Raw genomic sequence first — 13,965 nt, 5'->3', positions numbered from 1 at the left:
TGGACAGAATCCCAGCCAAGGTGTCTGCACAAGTTGCATCCAAAATGTTGGAGGCATTTTTCAGGGTTCTCCCCATTTTTTTTTTTTTTTTTTTTCAGAAACCCAGGCTTAACAATGCTTGCAACAAAAATAGTATATCAGAGTTCAGAATAAAACTGTGGGGCTTTCCCCCACCCTTTGCCTCAGTCTCTGCAGAGGACTTGAACACTGATGCTTGCTTTTATGAAAACTTCGGACTCTTGAGGCTCAGACCCTTTATCTCAAAAACTTCTCTGGACTGGGCTAAAGCCATGTGGCTCCTCGTTACTGCTCTCCACTGTTTGTACTTCTTGCCCTTGGTAGGATAATAGTGATGAATGTCTCTGGCTTCTCATTAGATGAGAAAAGGCCAGTGTTTTCCTGGTCTCGCACCATCTGCTTGTTTTGGCAAAAGCTGTCATCCTGAGAATGTGGAGTCTGAAATTTTGCACTTTAACTTAGTTAAGGTGTATCTGTTTATATTTTTCCCTTTATTGTGGGGCTGCACACTCATCTTGCGGTCACTGTGGCATGGCCGGCTGCAGGATCTTCATAAGGCAAAACATTTTTAAAGTGCTTATTTAGCTGGATTTGACTGCTCTTACTAAAGCATYGGCTTTCAGTACCTTTAGCTTTGAGACACTCCCTACCCATTCTGAGAACTGGATAAAGCAAGATCATGCCTTGATGTAGAAGGCATGATTGTAGTCTTTCAGTTAGTTTCTGGTGTATATGCTGAAAAATTGCTGTGCATGAATATAGAACTCTGTGTGATTCTATCTTTGTAAACTCTTACTAGAGATCAGCCCTCTTAGTTGCTATCTCTAAGAGCACCTGGAAGACTAGCTTGCTTTCTGCTGAATCATTGTCTCAAAAACTGTCCATATGTAACTCGGTTAAAGATTCTGAGAACAGTAGCTAGATTTTTTTCACAAATTTGCTGTTGGGATGGCAGGAGCAGTAAACTGTACAAACAGCAATGCTCCTACGTAACAGAACTTAAATGCTGAATTAGGCTTTTTGCATAGGTGCTCTACTGGTAGCTCACACCAATATTGCATTAAGTTCTTGCATGTGGGTTATGCAAATGTCTTTGCAGTGAAGTTTCAGTAAGAAGATGCTAAGAAATTATCAGTATAATCCTATATCAAACTATGCAGGATATGGAAATAATTTTAAAACAAATCTCATGTCTGACAGAGGAAAAACTATAGGAACATGAATAGTGGCATTGTATCTGTTCTGATCCTAAACTACAGTGTTTCTCCTGGCAGGGTCGAGATGCCCTGGAATGGGTGATCAGCAAATTAAACACAGAATTGGAGGAGCTCAAGTCAACGCACGAAAACATGAAATCAGCCATGGCAGCAGCATCGACAGAAAACTGAAGCCAAAAACGACCAAGTAACTGACAGAAAAGTCTTATTTTGCAAACTTTTTTGTAGATCTCCCTTCCAACGTTGATCTGCACAGGTTTTATATGTTTCTAAGAATATTGGATCAGAGGAAAAATCTAGGGAAAGTAACCTTATCCCCTGTCTCCACAGCAGCTCCTGTTGCCTRCTGAACGTGACCTCCTGCAAATGCTCTTTTTGTGTAAACAACCTCCTTTAAACAGTGGAAACAAAACATTTAGCACACTTAAAACTGCCCAAAATGTGCCTTCTATATCAAAAGTAGAGAATATGTTTCTTATATTTTACACTATCTTAGCTTTTTGTACTCTAACTTTAAAAGAACTCATTAAGGTTTTTTTCATAAGAGCATTTGTTCTATGAAGGTCTGATAGGTACTAAAGCACTGAATTTTATCTGTTTTGTAACCTCTTATGACCATTTGAAGGGAAGTATGTGAGAGAGAATGTGATACTGTAGAAAAAGATACCTAGAGGATCATCCCAAAAAGCTAAAACTTGCGTGGTACTAACTCTTCTTAGGTGTTTAACTTAGGTGCTGTCTGAACAAGACACACAGATACTTTACCTCTTGGATGTTTGTATCCAAACATAGATAAAGTTTCTATTGATGTTAATAGTCTAAACCAGTTGCTTTTTGTAGGGAGAAGGGTATAATTTATTGTCATATTTATTAACTTGCTGTAGTTCCTCTCCTCATTACCAGAAGAGCAGTGGTAATTCCTGGAAGGTGCTGGAAAATACTTCTCTTATTTATTTGCAAGAAGGCTACTTGTAGGCTACTTGAACAAAGCGACTGTGTTGTTCCACTGGTCCTTGCTTTTGACATCATGTCTTAACTGAGGAAGAGACTCTGATGCAATAAATAGAAGAGTTCAAATGCGAAATAAGCAAGAAACTTGAAATCCAAAGGGTAGTATCTCATAAGCAGGTACCTCTTCTTTTCTAAAAGAAGACAAACGTAGAAGGAAAAACAAATGGACACTCCTTTTACAGTGCTTTCCACAAACTACTGACTACTGGTTTAACTTAGTTTTTTTAACACTTTGCCATATTGGCACAAAATGTTTTTAGGATCATTTTAAATATTTCTCATTATGTGGAAAAATACTCTAGTAACTGCAGAAATTGCTTTCTTAAAACATGCATAAGTATGGATTGATAACAGAGTATTAGCCCTTGTTTGAAGTTCACAAAAACTTTCTTTTTTGGTGCAGGCGTAGTATACATGTTTTATGCTGCCCTCTGTTAGGGCATTTTAACTTATTTTTTTTGTGTGCACACAAATGGAAATAAATGTTGCAAGTATGTTTACTGATGCCAGTGGCAACCGTGTATTTAGGAAGCTGTTAAAGAGCACCAGTAAATTCTGTAAGAAGTAGAAGAGTAAAATGTTGGTCACTCCGTTTTGAGCTCGTAACTTAAAATGTCTGTAGCTTAAGGGAAATTGCAGAGTCCATGTTTTGTAGCTTGAAAGTGAACATTAATTTGGGTGTAACTATAGTCTAGCTGAATTACATGATCCTAATGAATAAACTTAATTTTTAAAAAATATATTAGTCAAAAACAATTAACTGAAAAGCTAATATTTACATTGCTCTTTTAATATGGACCTAAAGCCTTTACTGTTTTGGAACAGAAACTTAGAACTTTAAGGTGTGGTAGCTAGCAGCTCCTCTTGTGGAAGATGTGCTGTGTAGTTTTGGTGCAAGTCAGTTGTCATGCTTTTCCAATGAATGTCATGCCAATCCCTGGATAAGGAATGCAGAAGAATGTTATAGCTTGTCGTGAGTCCCTGCTAGAAAGGGGAAGGCAGCTACAGCAGAGCCATGCAAACGACAGGAGGAGATGAGTGCGTGAGTGTGTGTGTGTGTGCGTGTGTAAACCTGTACTACAGCATTCCCATATATGCCTATTGCAGGCGATGGAAACTCGACTGTGAAGGAGTAGAAAAGTCTTATGACATGTTCATATATTGCTTCAGTTCAGTGCAAGAATTGTCTAAAGCCACTTCTTACACTGGATTTGAAATAACTGCTTAGTGTTGTGTTCAAGTTGACTAATTTATGTATAGCAACTTCCAGTGCTGGCTGATGTTCCAGAAAAGTCACTGCAGGCTCCTGTTTTCTGTCCAGAGCCAGCCTTGTCTGCCACACCTTGGCCAGTACRAGTTATGCATCAATTTTCTAGGTGACTTTATGCTTTCTTGTCTTCCACAAAAAAAATCCATAGGTGCCTGTGTAGACACATCTCTTTTCTGTTTTCATTCCCCACTATAAGTTTTAGGCTGCTTTCTCTCTGTTTCACGCTACGCAAGCAAGAGCTAGACAGCTGGGTGCATAGTTGTCTGCTCTCTCTGCTGTTCCACTTGCCACCAGTCAGCACCTTGCCTGCTCCTGCTCTGTTCTCTTCTGCTTTTCTGTAGGCTAAATGGGAGAGGGGAGGAGGGAGAATTTCTTCCAAAGGCCTGGCTGGTCCCCCAGCTGCCTCACACTGCTGCCAGAACAGTGCTGCTGTTTCCCACCTTTTTGCCTCTGGGCTAGGTGCGACTCCTGTGCCTCTGTGCTTGTTGATCTTCCTATGTTGGGTAGTTTTATGTTATGTTGGGTAGTTTTACATGTGTGTTTGTAGGACCATGCAGTCTGTGATCACATTTGGACTCGGTAGACTTTGCTTTAGTGTTTAGCAGATGAAGTGATATGTAATTTGCTGTAAGCTTCCCTGGAGACTTTCACTCTCTTGCCTGCTACTCATTTGATTTGAATGCAGGTCTCCACCTCTTCCTCTCCCTTGACCATGAGTCCTGCCTGTGGGATCTAATGGTATGTACAGCCCTGCTGTACATAACACAGTTTTTAAGGCACTCTGTCTACCACAGTGTTACAATCTGAGGTTAGCTGTTGGGCCAAAAAACCTGTGGAACTGCATATCTTGTTCTGGCACACCAATCCTTCCCTAGAGAAACTCTTTCCCCCATCCTTTCTTTATTTACTGATAACAGCTACAACACATTTCAGGTCAGTTTTATATCATATGTGCACTGACTGAGCTGTTTGTTTGTTTGTCAAAGACACAAAACCAGTAGTGATGGAAAATCCTAGGCTGCTTGCTGAGGTAGTCTTCGGTGTGGTGCAGCAACAGCCTGGTAGAGAGGAGTTTTTTTTAAAAAACAACAACAACAAAACCCTTACAAAGCAGGAATGGTGTTAAGTCAATGCTCATTAACTTGGAAGGATCTTGAAATGCTGGGGAAAAAGCAGAAGAGAGCTCAGCACTGATAATCCTACTGATTAACAGGTAACAAGTGCAGATTTGAATAAGAATCCTGTGGTTTAAGAGTTGAAAATAGAAAGGAAAGTAGCGATTGGTGTGTTGGGGGTGGTATTCACTATCATTGCTCAAGCCCCTGAAGCTTGCAGCTCAGTGTTGCTCAGCCATTAGGTTGCAATTCAAGGGAAAGGGAGTGTGTGTGGGAGGGGGGGAGACACGTGTGTGCAGAGAGGTGGTTGGGTTTTAAGCATTTATTGGCAGCACATCGGGTCTCCAGGTTGATCAGAAGGGCGACCGCTTGCCCTGCCCGGTAACTGCAGCTGGTTCTCAGGCCCTGCTGCGCAAGGGGCAGCAGTTCAGGCTGCCAGCTGGCTTGCAACTGCAGGGGAAAAGGTGAAGGAAGGCAGCGACAGTTCCAGGAGCTTAGAAAACTGGGCATGTTAGCTCTTAGCCTTGAAGGATTTTAGGATGTTGAAGATACCAGACTTGAGGTAAACCCTGGTTTATGGTTGATGTCTATATATATTTTTTTTCTTGCTAGTGGAGAAAGGCTAGTGTTAGCAACARAAGTCATTAAGTTAAACCTGTACAGTAAAATGGTCTTGTGTGTCATCTGTAACTGTCCTGCATATACTGCTTTTTCTTTCTGACTTGCTTTTGCTCCAGCATCAATCTTCCATGCCTCTTCCCCCCACCCCCATGCTTCCTTCCCCCATCATGTCAGCAGGCACAATGGTGAAAGCTTCGTAGCTGTAGGGAAACTGAGAAATTCTAGCATCAGTTACAGTATTCTCAAAAGACCTGCTTGGCACAAATAAAGAAACTGAACTGCAATGCTTAAAGTATCAAACATTTATGTATTTGATGCTATACAGTAGCACTGAGTAAGATGAACTCAAACAGTAACATTCCTTGACCTGACAATTTTCATTTAAATCTTTAGGTGGAGCAATTTTTCCTATTCTTGCATCTTCTTAGATTGTAAGCTCTGAAGGCCAGGAATCTGTTAAGTGTCTGTGTACACTGTGGTGCTATCTATCTAAATAAATGACATGTTCAGTTAAAAACAAAACAAAACAAAAAAAACTTGTGTAACTCCTGTAATATAAAATGGGCTGTTGGTTTTTAGAGAAGTCTTAAAAATACATTTTTTGAGTTGTCCTACTGCTTATCCAGCACAAACTAAAATAATAGGCTTCCTGGAACTTGCTGTAAGCCACAAATTACACTGTTCAAAAGCTGTGTAGTTGTCCTTTGTGTCTGAATGGGTATCTGTCTCCCTTTGAATCTGGCACCGGCTACATATGGCAATGAAACGGGAAAGAATCATCTAAAATTATTAGTCTTGATTTGTAAATGAGAGATTACTTTTTCTCATAAGTTATCTTTGCCCCTCTACTCTCCCCGAATGAACACTACACCACAGGTCAGAATTCAGTACATTACTTGTCAGCCTTTTTGGTGAAGCTGAAGACCTGTCCTCTTAATTCTTCCACAGTTAAGGTTTGAGATATGTGTTTGGTTTGTTTTTTTGTTTTTTTACTTTACCAAACAAAAAACACCCAAGCAAAAATCATCAGTAAGTATTTTTAATTTGGGGCCCTGCTGGTTCAGTACTTACCTGTCTTTACCCTTCTGCATTTTTTTTAACCTAGTTAAAATCTGTAGCAGCTAAGATTCAGTGCTACAAAGAAATGCAGTACTTGATAGACTTGATATCATCAGCTGTGCTCTGTAACAAATAATGCTTACCATCTTTACAATTAGATCAAGAAAGCATGAGCAATGAAATGCTATTTTAAAGAAATTTTTATTAGTAGTGCATAAACAAGAAATTGCGTTTCAGTACCATGTAACATGAAAACAAGCGGAGGAAAATTCTATTGCCTTTCTCGATTATAACTAAAGGAGCTGGTGTACCTGAAGCCACAGAGAAACTGCATACACATTGACGGCACAGAAGTGCAAGGTGTTGAAGTGCAAAGGGGAAGAGTTTGTGCTTTATGCCTGTTCATGTCCCAAAAAAATGCATCTCTTGTTTGAGTTTTTTTTTTATTAAGGGGGGGCAGGAACCAGCTTTAATAGCAATACAGCTGAAATACACTCATTTTATGTATTGCATCTTATTTCACTTCCAAGTTCACAAGTTATGTAACCAGCAAATTCTTCAAATAAAAACATGCTGTTTTAAACTTGGGCCTTGGCCTCTAGCACTGCTGTAAGCTGGATCGTGAGAATGTGTCCTCTGTATATATGGATGGGTACATCAACTTAACTGGATGCTTTGGAAGCTGAATTTCTGCTGGAAGTTATGTCAGTTTGAAACCGTGTCTGGATTTAGCACTCCCTAAACTTCCACTTAACCCCCACCACTATTTGTTAGCATACAGCACAGTGCAATGCGACAAGGGCAATTCCCAGCGTTTCTTGCAAAAGCCAAGACGTCTTGGGCTCTGCGTGTTACTCACGGGCACGTCTCTGGTCAGAGAAACCCAGGGAGGGTCCTAGGGCTTAATGCAAACACTACAACTGCCTGGGAGGCACCAATTACAGCCATATCCTAGTAAACTGCTCACCTTTTTGCACTTGCAGGTTTTTTTAATCAAATGGGTTACTAATCAAACAGGTCTTTTCCAGCTCTGATGGACTGATTGTACATTAGGTAGCCTGGCACCTCTAGATAAAGACTGTGAGCTTAAAAACATTTTTAGCTACAGAAAGGTTTATTGGCATCTTTCCAAATAGCTTCTTCTAGAACTGTTCTGCAAAAACTYGCTCAACTCAACTTTAGCCACTCAACTTCAGCAGCTTCTTTCATTATTTCAGGATACAGAGCCAAGTCTGCTTCAGTTATTGGAAAGTCAGTTCAGCCAGGCATTGCTGCTGTAAAACAGACCAACCAGAGAAGAAACTGAAAATTYCTTTAGTGAATTGCAGTTCAGAGCAAACACTGCCACATAAATTTTGCTGTGTTCATTAATTTGATTAATATTGTTTAGCTCCATCTCCTGCTTATACTCCATGATATTCTTTGAGTGCTGACTAGTGCTGTAAAATTCATTCATAAATCTTTGCTTAGCAAACTGTTTTAAAGTTTCAACTATATAGAACTCAATTAACTTTCCATAGTGGTGCTAGTTGTTTTTAAGTACTTAATGCTGACGGGACCTTGCAGTGCAGATGATTGATATTAGCTCTAACACTGAGCACTCATACAACTCTCTTACCAGCAGCTCTCCAAATTCTTTAAACAGTTGTAACCACTTTGTAGTCCCTCTTTTTGCAGGTGGGGAAACTGCAGCACAGAAGGGTTTGCAGCTTACTCAAGGTAAACTGAGTAAGACCATGGGACCAGTTCTGGGATTTTTTCCAGTGCCAAGCCAGGAACGAGCAGGTCGGTGGCTCCCTCTCTGCCTTGTGGGCTCTCTCCGGGCTGCCAGAGCTTGCATGCCCTGCGCCAAGGGGCCATGGCCCTGACTTGATCAAACTGCCTTGAGGGCAACAGTAACTGACCTGCACTTACAGGTCAGGACGCAGGGCCTGTCCCTTGCTGTACCACAGCAGACTGACACATGCCCCTCTCTGGTTGCTTTCCTTTGGGGAAATTTTGGTAAATAGTAATTTGAAGTACCTAAACAATCTGAAGCACTTCAGTAAAAATCAGACAAAAAAAACAACAGAACAGATTTTTATAGCTGGAATCAATATTCATAAGTGCTCCCAGATTTACCTTAAGATACCTATATACAAAAGGGGGAAAAAAAAAAAACCCAAAACACCAGAGCAAGTCCAAGTTATGAACATAGAAATGCCGTAAAGTTTTATAGTAACATAAACATAATCCATGTACTGTAGCACCAGAGCACACACAGTTTCAGCACCTTTCCCAGACGCCTGTGTGGTGTCACCRTTTCCCAGATGACCACGCTCATAGGAAAGACATTCCTAAAAGACATCTAGAACTGCTAGATGAGATAAAGCATGAAGGTAGCAATCACAGTCTGAAGTTGGCGCTTTTCAGTTATTTGCAAATGATAGAGCGTGCAGCCAGTAATGAACCACAGAAGCTGATCCTGAATTTTCCAGGGAGAAAAAGGAGGAGCTTGAAAGAGAAAAGCAAACACCACATGAGTCATGACTGATTGATAAAAAGATTCTCCCTGCTCTGGTTAAAAAGAAGGAAAAAGTTCTCCAGAAGGTTCGCAGCGCTTCTGTCTCAAAGATGAGGGAGGGAGATTTTTCAAAGCCTGTAATACATGCAGGAAAAGTGTGCCTCAGCTCCTGTGTTTGATATAACACCACTTTTGTAACAGAGGGATTTGGCTAGAAATGATCACTACTTGCTAATCATATCACTGGTGTTACATAAGCAGTTTTATTGCTATTCTAAGAACACTTTGACATGTTTCCTTCCCTTCATGCAGCCCAGCCAGTGTTCAAATGTTATTCAATCATTTTCATTAACACTTCTTGCCAAAAGAAGCAGCTGACTGATCTTTACAAAACTAYAGAAGCATGAAAAAGAAAAGGCGAGAATATTTACATTTGCTTACACGTGAATAATTAACGCAGACAAAGGCTATAATGGAAAGGCATTTTATTTTTGCCAGGTAACATCCCTCCCTCCCCCCCTGCCCCCAATAGAAAGGAAATAGTGGAGGGAGGGGAAAAAGCAGGACAAACCCATAAGCAGTATCGTCACCATGAACATTTGAAACTTCAGGTTTTATACATGTGAGAGCTGCAGCAAAGGCCTGCTTGCTACTTCCGTCACAGCAGCGAGGCAGAGCTGGCTTTGAATTCTCAACAACCAGTTTCATATACAAAATACCAAGACTGTTACTGCCAACGGTGTTTTTGACTCCTTGGGTCTCTAATGCTATACTTAAGTCTTGGGCATATTAACACAGCTAGAAAAATAAAAGATTTTAAAAATTCATGGATGTGACCTCACTGTGCTAGTCCCATATTCTTTTCAGCAGTAACTCACTTTAAAATGCTGATGGAGTGCAAACTGTCTGAAGGGGCTGAAAGCTTTACTARAGATAATAGCCAACACACATATAAATAGGACTCATTTTCTTTTTAAAATGTCATGGAAAAGTCAATTCCCATTGCATGATTGATGGCGACGTCCTAAATATTAATAAATATATTACACATATTTACAAGCTTCTGATTTCTTACTCTGACATGAATGTGATGTTTCGACCATAAATAGGACATGCTGGGCAGCACCGCGAGGTGCGCAGGCAAATGACTGGAGTGGATTTGGGATGCTAGCACAAGCGGTGAGATGGAAAGCTAAAAATAACCCACTCCGCAGAGATCCAGGCAGAGCACGAGCTGAGCGCCTCCAGGCTTCGCAGCATCAACGAACCCATTGCTTTTCCTTTTGCTGAATGCCAGCATAATGCAGAGTAACTGTGGCAGAGAGGGAAGGACGGGAGCAAAAGGGGAGAGGCAGCCCRCTGCAGCACCTTTTCTGGAGCTTGCTGGGGCTCGTGTCAGCAGTCCGGAGGGTTTTTTCCAGGGCAAGAAGGGAGGTGAGCACGAGCAGCTACCCCCTGCCCCATGGCAGCACTGCATGAACACCCTGGAGGAGATCGTGCGACTACCTCACCGTTTGCTCCGAGCCCGGTGCTGCTGGGCAGCGAAAGCCCCATGAGGTTTGCGCTCTGCACCCAGGCCTGGCTGGACGCAAGGGGCAGCCGCCCCCAGAGGGACAAGGCACCGACAGGCTGCCGAGGTGGTGGAGGGATCACGGCTCCCACGGAGGGGCTGGCGCCTCTCGTGGATGGCTCTGGCGTTCAGTGGGGACCCATGTCCCTTTGCACACTCAGGATTTACTCGGTCCTTGATTCTGCCTGCTCTGCAATGCCCTAAAATCCCTCTCAAAGGAAAAATAAGCATGCTGGATAGCCTGCACCTTAGTAGCTTGAATTGGAGTGATTGTAACATGTGGCCAGGGCGTTTTCAGGAGAAAATTGCAAGAAGAACAGGGGAGATCCAAAGTGAGACTTCGTGCATTTCTTTGAGCCTAGTTTTCCTGAAGTGACCACTGTACAGCAGATGCAAGGCCTGGTTTTGGCACAGAAACAAGAGAAAGTGCTGATGTGGCTGAGATCAGGCAACCCTCCAGCAACAGCAGACCTTTCAAGTCAGGCCCGTGCTACTTGCCCCCCGCGAGTCCTCATCTTCTAATAGCCTTGTTTCACTCCAATACTCCAGGTGCTTCAACATGTAAAACATGTTTCCAGAGGTACCCCAACGAGAGGGCCAAGACACCTTACCTCACACGGGACAACAAAAGAGGCAGAGTTAGCCGTGAGCCCTGCTTTTCCTGTTTGTGTTAGTTCAGTCAAAGCTTAAGACATTATTTCAACAAGCTCTGTGTATGCAAAAATTCTCATTTTCTGAGAAGGTGTTTAAAGAAAAATAAGGATGGATGAGTCCCTGGGAAGGCTTAAGGAGACTTTTGCATGTGCTTTTCCAAATAACTTAAATATATGAGTAGCTGCTCTGAAGACTGCAATGTAACCTGCAAATCTACTTTGAAGGGGAATCCTTGTGGCCTGGGGCAGCAGGAGGCAACCTGCAGTGGAACAGGAGCGCAGCTACTGCATGGGGGCCAGGCAATACGCGGCCTCTGCACCACACGTTACCAGGGCCTCCTGGGCAGTCTGGCCTCCGCTGGGTTTTTAAACGCACAATATTTGGACAGGAGAATCTGTTTTGATACATACATATTTAAAATCAAATTATGTAAATCCAGTCCCAGCTACTTTGGAGCAGTTCTGAGGTATCTCTCATTAATCTGAAGTATAGAAACATTAATAAATAGATCTGAAATTTTTCTGCTATGTCATTCTATAATACACTGCTATATAGATATTAAATATGCCTCAGGGTATTAAAAATTTATGAAAAAATTACAGTAGTTGATTTTCAAGTATTAATAACTTGGCTATGTTAACTTGTTTTTAAATACCAAAATGATCAAATTATAAACTAAACTCTGGCTATGCCTGAATTTAAAAAAATTATTTTGAATATAAAAGTGCAAAAAAGCATGTGATGTCAGTTAACTTTGTAACATTATAGGAGCATCTAGTCTAGCATTCTCTTGTGAGTGAATTAAACAGGGAAAAAGAGAATGAGAAAAGAAAAAAAAAAAAAGAGAGAGAGGGTGCTCCCAATCTGAGACAGCACTGTCCCAAATTTCAGCAGAATACTAAATTCTACAGCCAAGTTAGAAACCCCAGAAAAATGGGGTTAACAGTGGATATGCTGTCAGGAGTAATTATAGCAGTATTTGTGTTCCATTATAATACAAATGTACACCTTACCCACCTTTTTTCTCTGGGTAACCACAAGAACAACTTTTTACAGGTATTCAGTTAAAATTAGGACCGCCCTTATTTCCCATCCTCCCCATAATCTGTACAACTCTGTCTACTACTAAAATTTACTGCTACTAATCATCATCACCATACATTCAAGATAGAAAGTAAACTACTAAAACCTGCTCAGGAGACACTGAGAAGTGCACTAAGGCTTAGAAAGTGGAACAGCGCAGGGGAATGGCCAACCACAGGAGCGAACAGCATCGTCAGATGTGTTTGCCCAAGGACACAGACACTGTAAAGTCCCATGCTGAATCCTGATCTCAGAGCAACAAAAACAGTTTGAAGAAAGATCATTTTGACCACAATCACTCTCACTAGGTAGGTGGTGTGTGATACAACTGCGCCATTTAAACTAGGATGCGAGCGTTACTAGGTTGGTAATGCCAATATGACTTACTGTTTGCTACTGTGCTGACACTGACACCTTGTTAGATTTGGTTCTCCTTTAAGCATATGTTTCAGCTCATCTCCTGAAAAATGATTCAAAGAATGGTTAAAAAAAGACTGAAAGCAAGAAAAGGCTTTCTAGTTTCAAAGCACATGTACAAAAGAGGCAACAATTTCAAACTATTGTTTTTCTTCCAGTGCGAACAGCTGACCCGTTGTGTATCATTCTGTACAGATACAAACACAGCATTCTGTGTCTCTGGAAACCCTCGGAGCAGGAAATCCTGTGAGCTAACGCAAATTCAAGCCTGTTAAGTGAAACGAAGCAACGGAATGGCAATCAGTCTCAGTGACCTTGCTTATGGATAATGACCTCATGAAGGACAAAAGCAAATAAAAAGGCACAAGGCTCAGATCTCATTGATAGTTCGTTCGGATGGGCAGTATTCAGAGGTTCCCGGTGATGACATGTAGAAAGACTGTGTCTTCCTTTTTAACCTGGCTCGCTTGTTGGCCAGAGAGAGGCTGCGTCGGCTTGAATTGATGATTTCTGAAATAAACTTCTTGCAGTCCACGCACACCTCCATTGTGCTCCAGTCCTCCATTAATTCTTTGGGAAACTGTAGCTCTTCATGTGACCTATCCACAGATTTGGACCTTGAGGTCAACCTGAAAGGCAAAAGACCCATCTCATTATTTACCAGCATGCTACTGGGCCCCAAGGCATACCTGCTGGAAAATGCAAGACAGAACAGTCTTGACTCAAATCTTGCTTCTCCCTGCCCCCAAAATGACCCAGGGAGACCAAACAGTAGAGAGGACAGCTTTTATCTGGTTCAGTAAGATTGCAGGGTGATGAAGGCAGATGTAAAGTTTAACTTAGCCAAACTAATCCTATTAACAAATATAACTCGATGATGTATCTGTCTAATTTTGACATAGCATCATAGCACAAGTGATAGCACATAGGGTTCTGAACAGAGGGAGTACAGGAACTACTACTATACATCATCTCAAAAGAGTGATCTTTTGTATAAAATTTCTGGGATTAGCTTTGAAAACCATCTGGGTATACATGGTATAAAATCAACAGATACTTTGGTAAAGTGAAAATGAAAAACTTCGTGGCTAGAAGATAAATTTGTGCAAGACATTCAACTGAATTCCTATTCAGTTAGTGATTCCAGGATGTGAGATTTACCTCCTAAGAGCCTATTCACATGGGAAAAAAATACTGAGGGTATTTTTTAGAGGTACTACAGGAATTCAGTTGTCCTAGTCTCATGTTAAGTTTTGACCTGTAATGTGAAAAAGGCTTAAGTCACACTGTTAGTACTGCTCTTTCTGAAGATAAGTAAAAGAAGTGAACAGAAGAGACACGTTTTTTCAGTCTTCAGAAAGGTTATTAGAAGTATTATAAACATTAAAAACTACAAAACAGGCAGACAGAATCTTCTTAATGATTTA

General features: G+C 41.3%; 2 protein-coding genes across 9 annotated transcripts in view; one reads left to right on the top strand and one right to left on the bottom strand.

Annotated features, from left to right (window-relative positions):
* Positions 1 to 5,944, top strand: part of PRELID3A (PRELI domain containing 3A) — a 15,088-nt gene extending 9,144 nt beyond the window's left edge. For 2 of the 5 annotated variants that reach the window (XM_026063042.1, XM_026063041.1), the window contains exon 6: positions 1,293 to 5,944. In XM_026063042.1, the coding sequence (XP_025918827.1) occupies positions 1,293 to 1,406 (114 nt within the window). In that variant the 3' untranslated portion in view covers positions 1,407 to 5,944. The other 3 variants (XM_026063040.1, XM_026063038.1, XM_026063039.1) reach the window with 2 other exon arrangements.
* The window catches only part of SPIRE1 (spire type actin nucleation factor 1), a 137,197-nt gene continuing 128,541 nt past the window's right edge, over positions 5,310 to 13,965 (bottom strand). For all 4 annotated transcript variants that reach the window (XR_003253028.1, XM_026063035.1, XM_026063033.1 and 1 more), the window contains one exon: positions 5,310 to 13,167. Coding sequence is in view for 3 of the 4 variants with exons in the window: in XM_026063035.1 (XP_025918820.1) it covers positions 12,909 to 13,167 (259 nt within the window). In the remaining variant the exon portion in view is untranslated. The remainder of the gene's footprint in view (positions 13,168 to 13,965) is intronic.

The sequence above is a fragment of the Apteryx rowi genome, unplaced genomic scaffold (genome assembly GCF_003343035.1).
Source record: "Apteryx rowi isolate R43461 unplaced genomic scaffold, aptRow1 scaffold_199, whole genome shotgun sequence".
In the NCBI taxonomy this organism is placed as follows: domain Eukaryota; kingdom Metazoa; phylum Chordata; class Aves; order Apterygiformes; family Apterygidae; genus Apteryx; species Apteryx rowi.
This window is presented reverse-complemented; position numbering and strand designations above follow the sequence as displayed.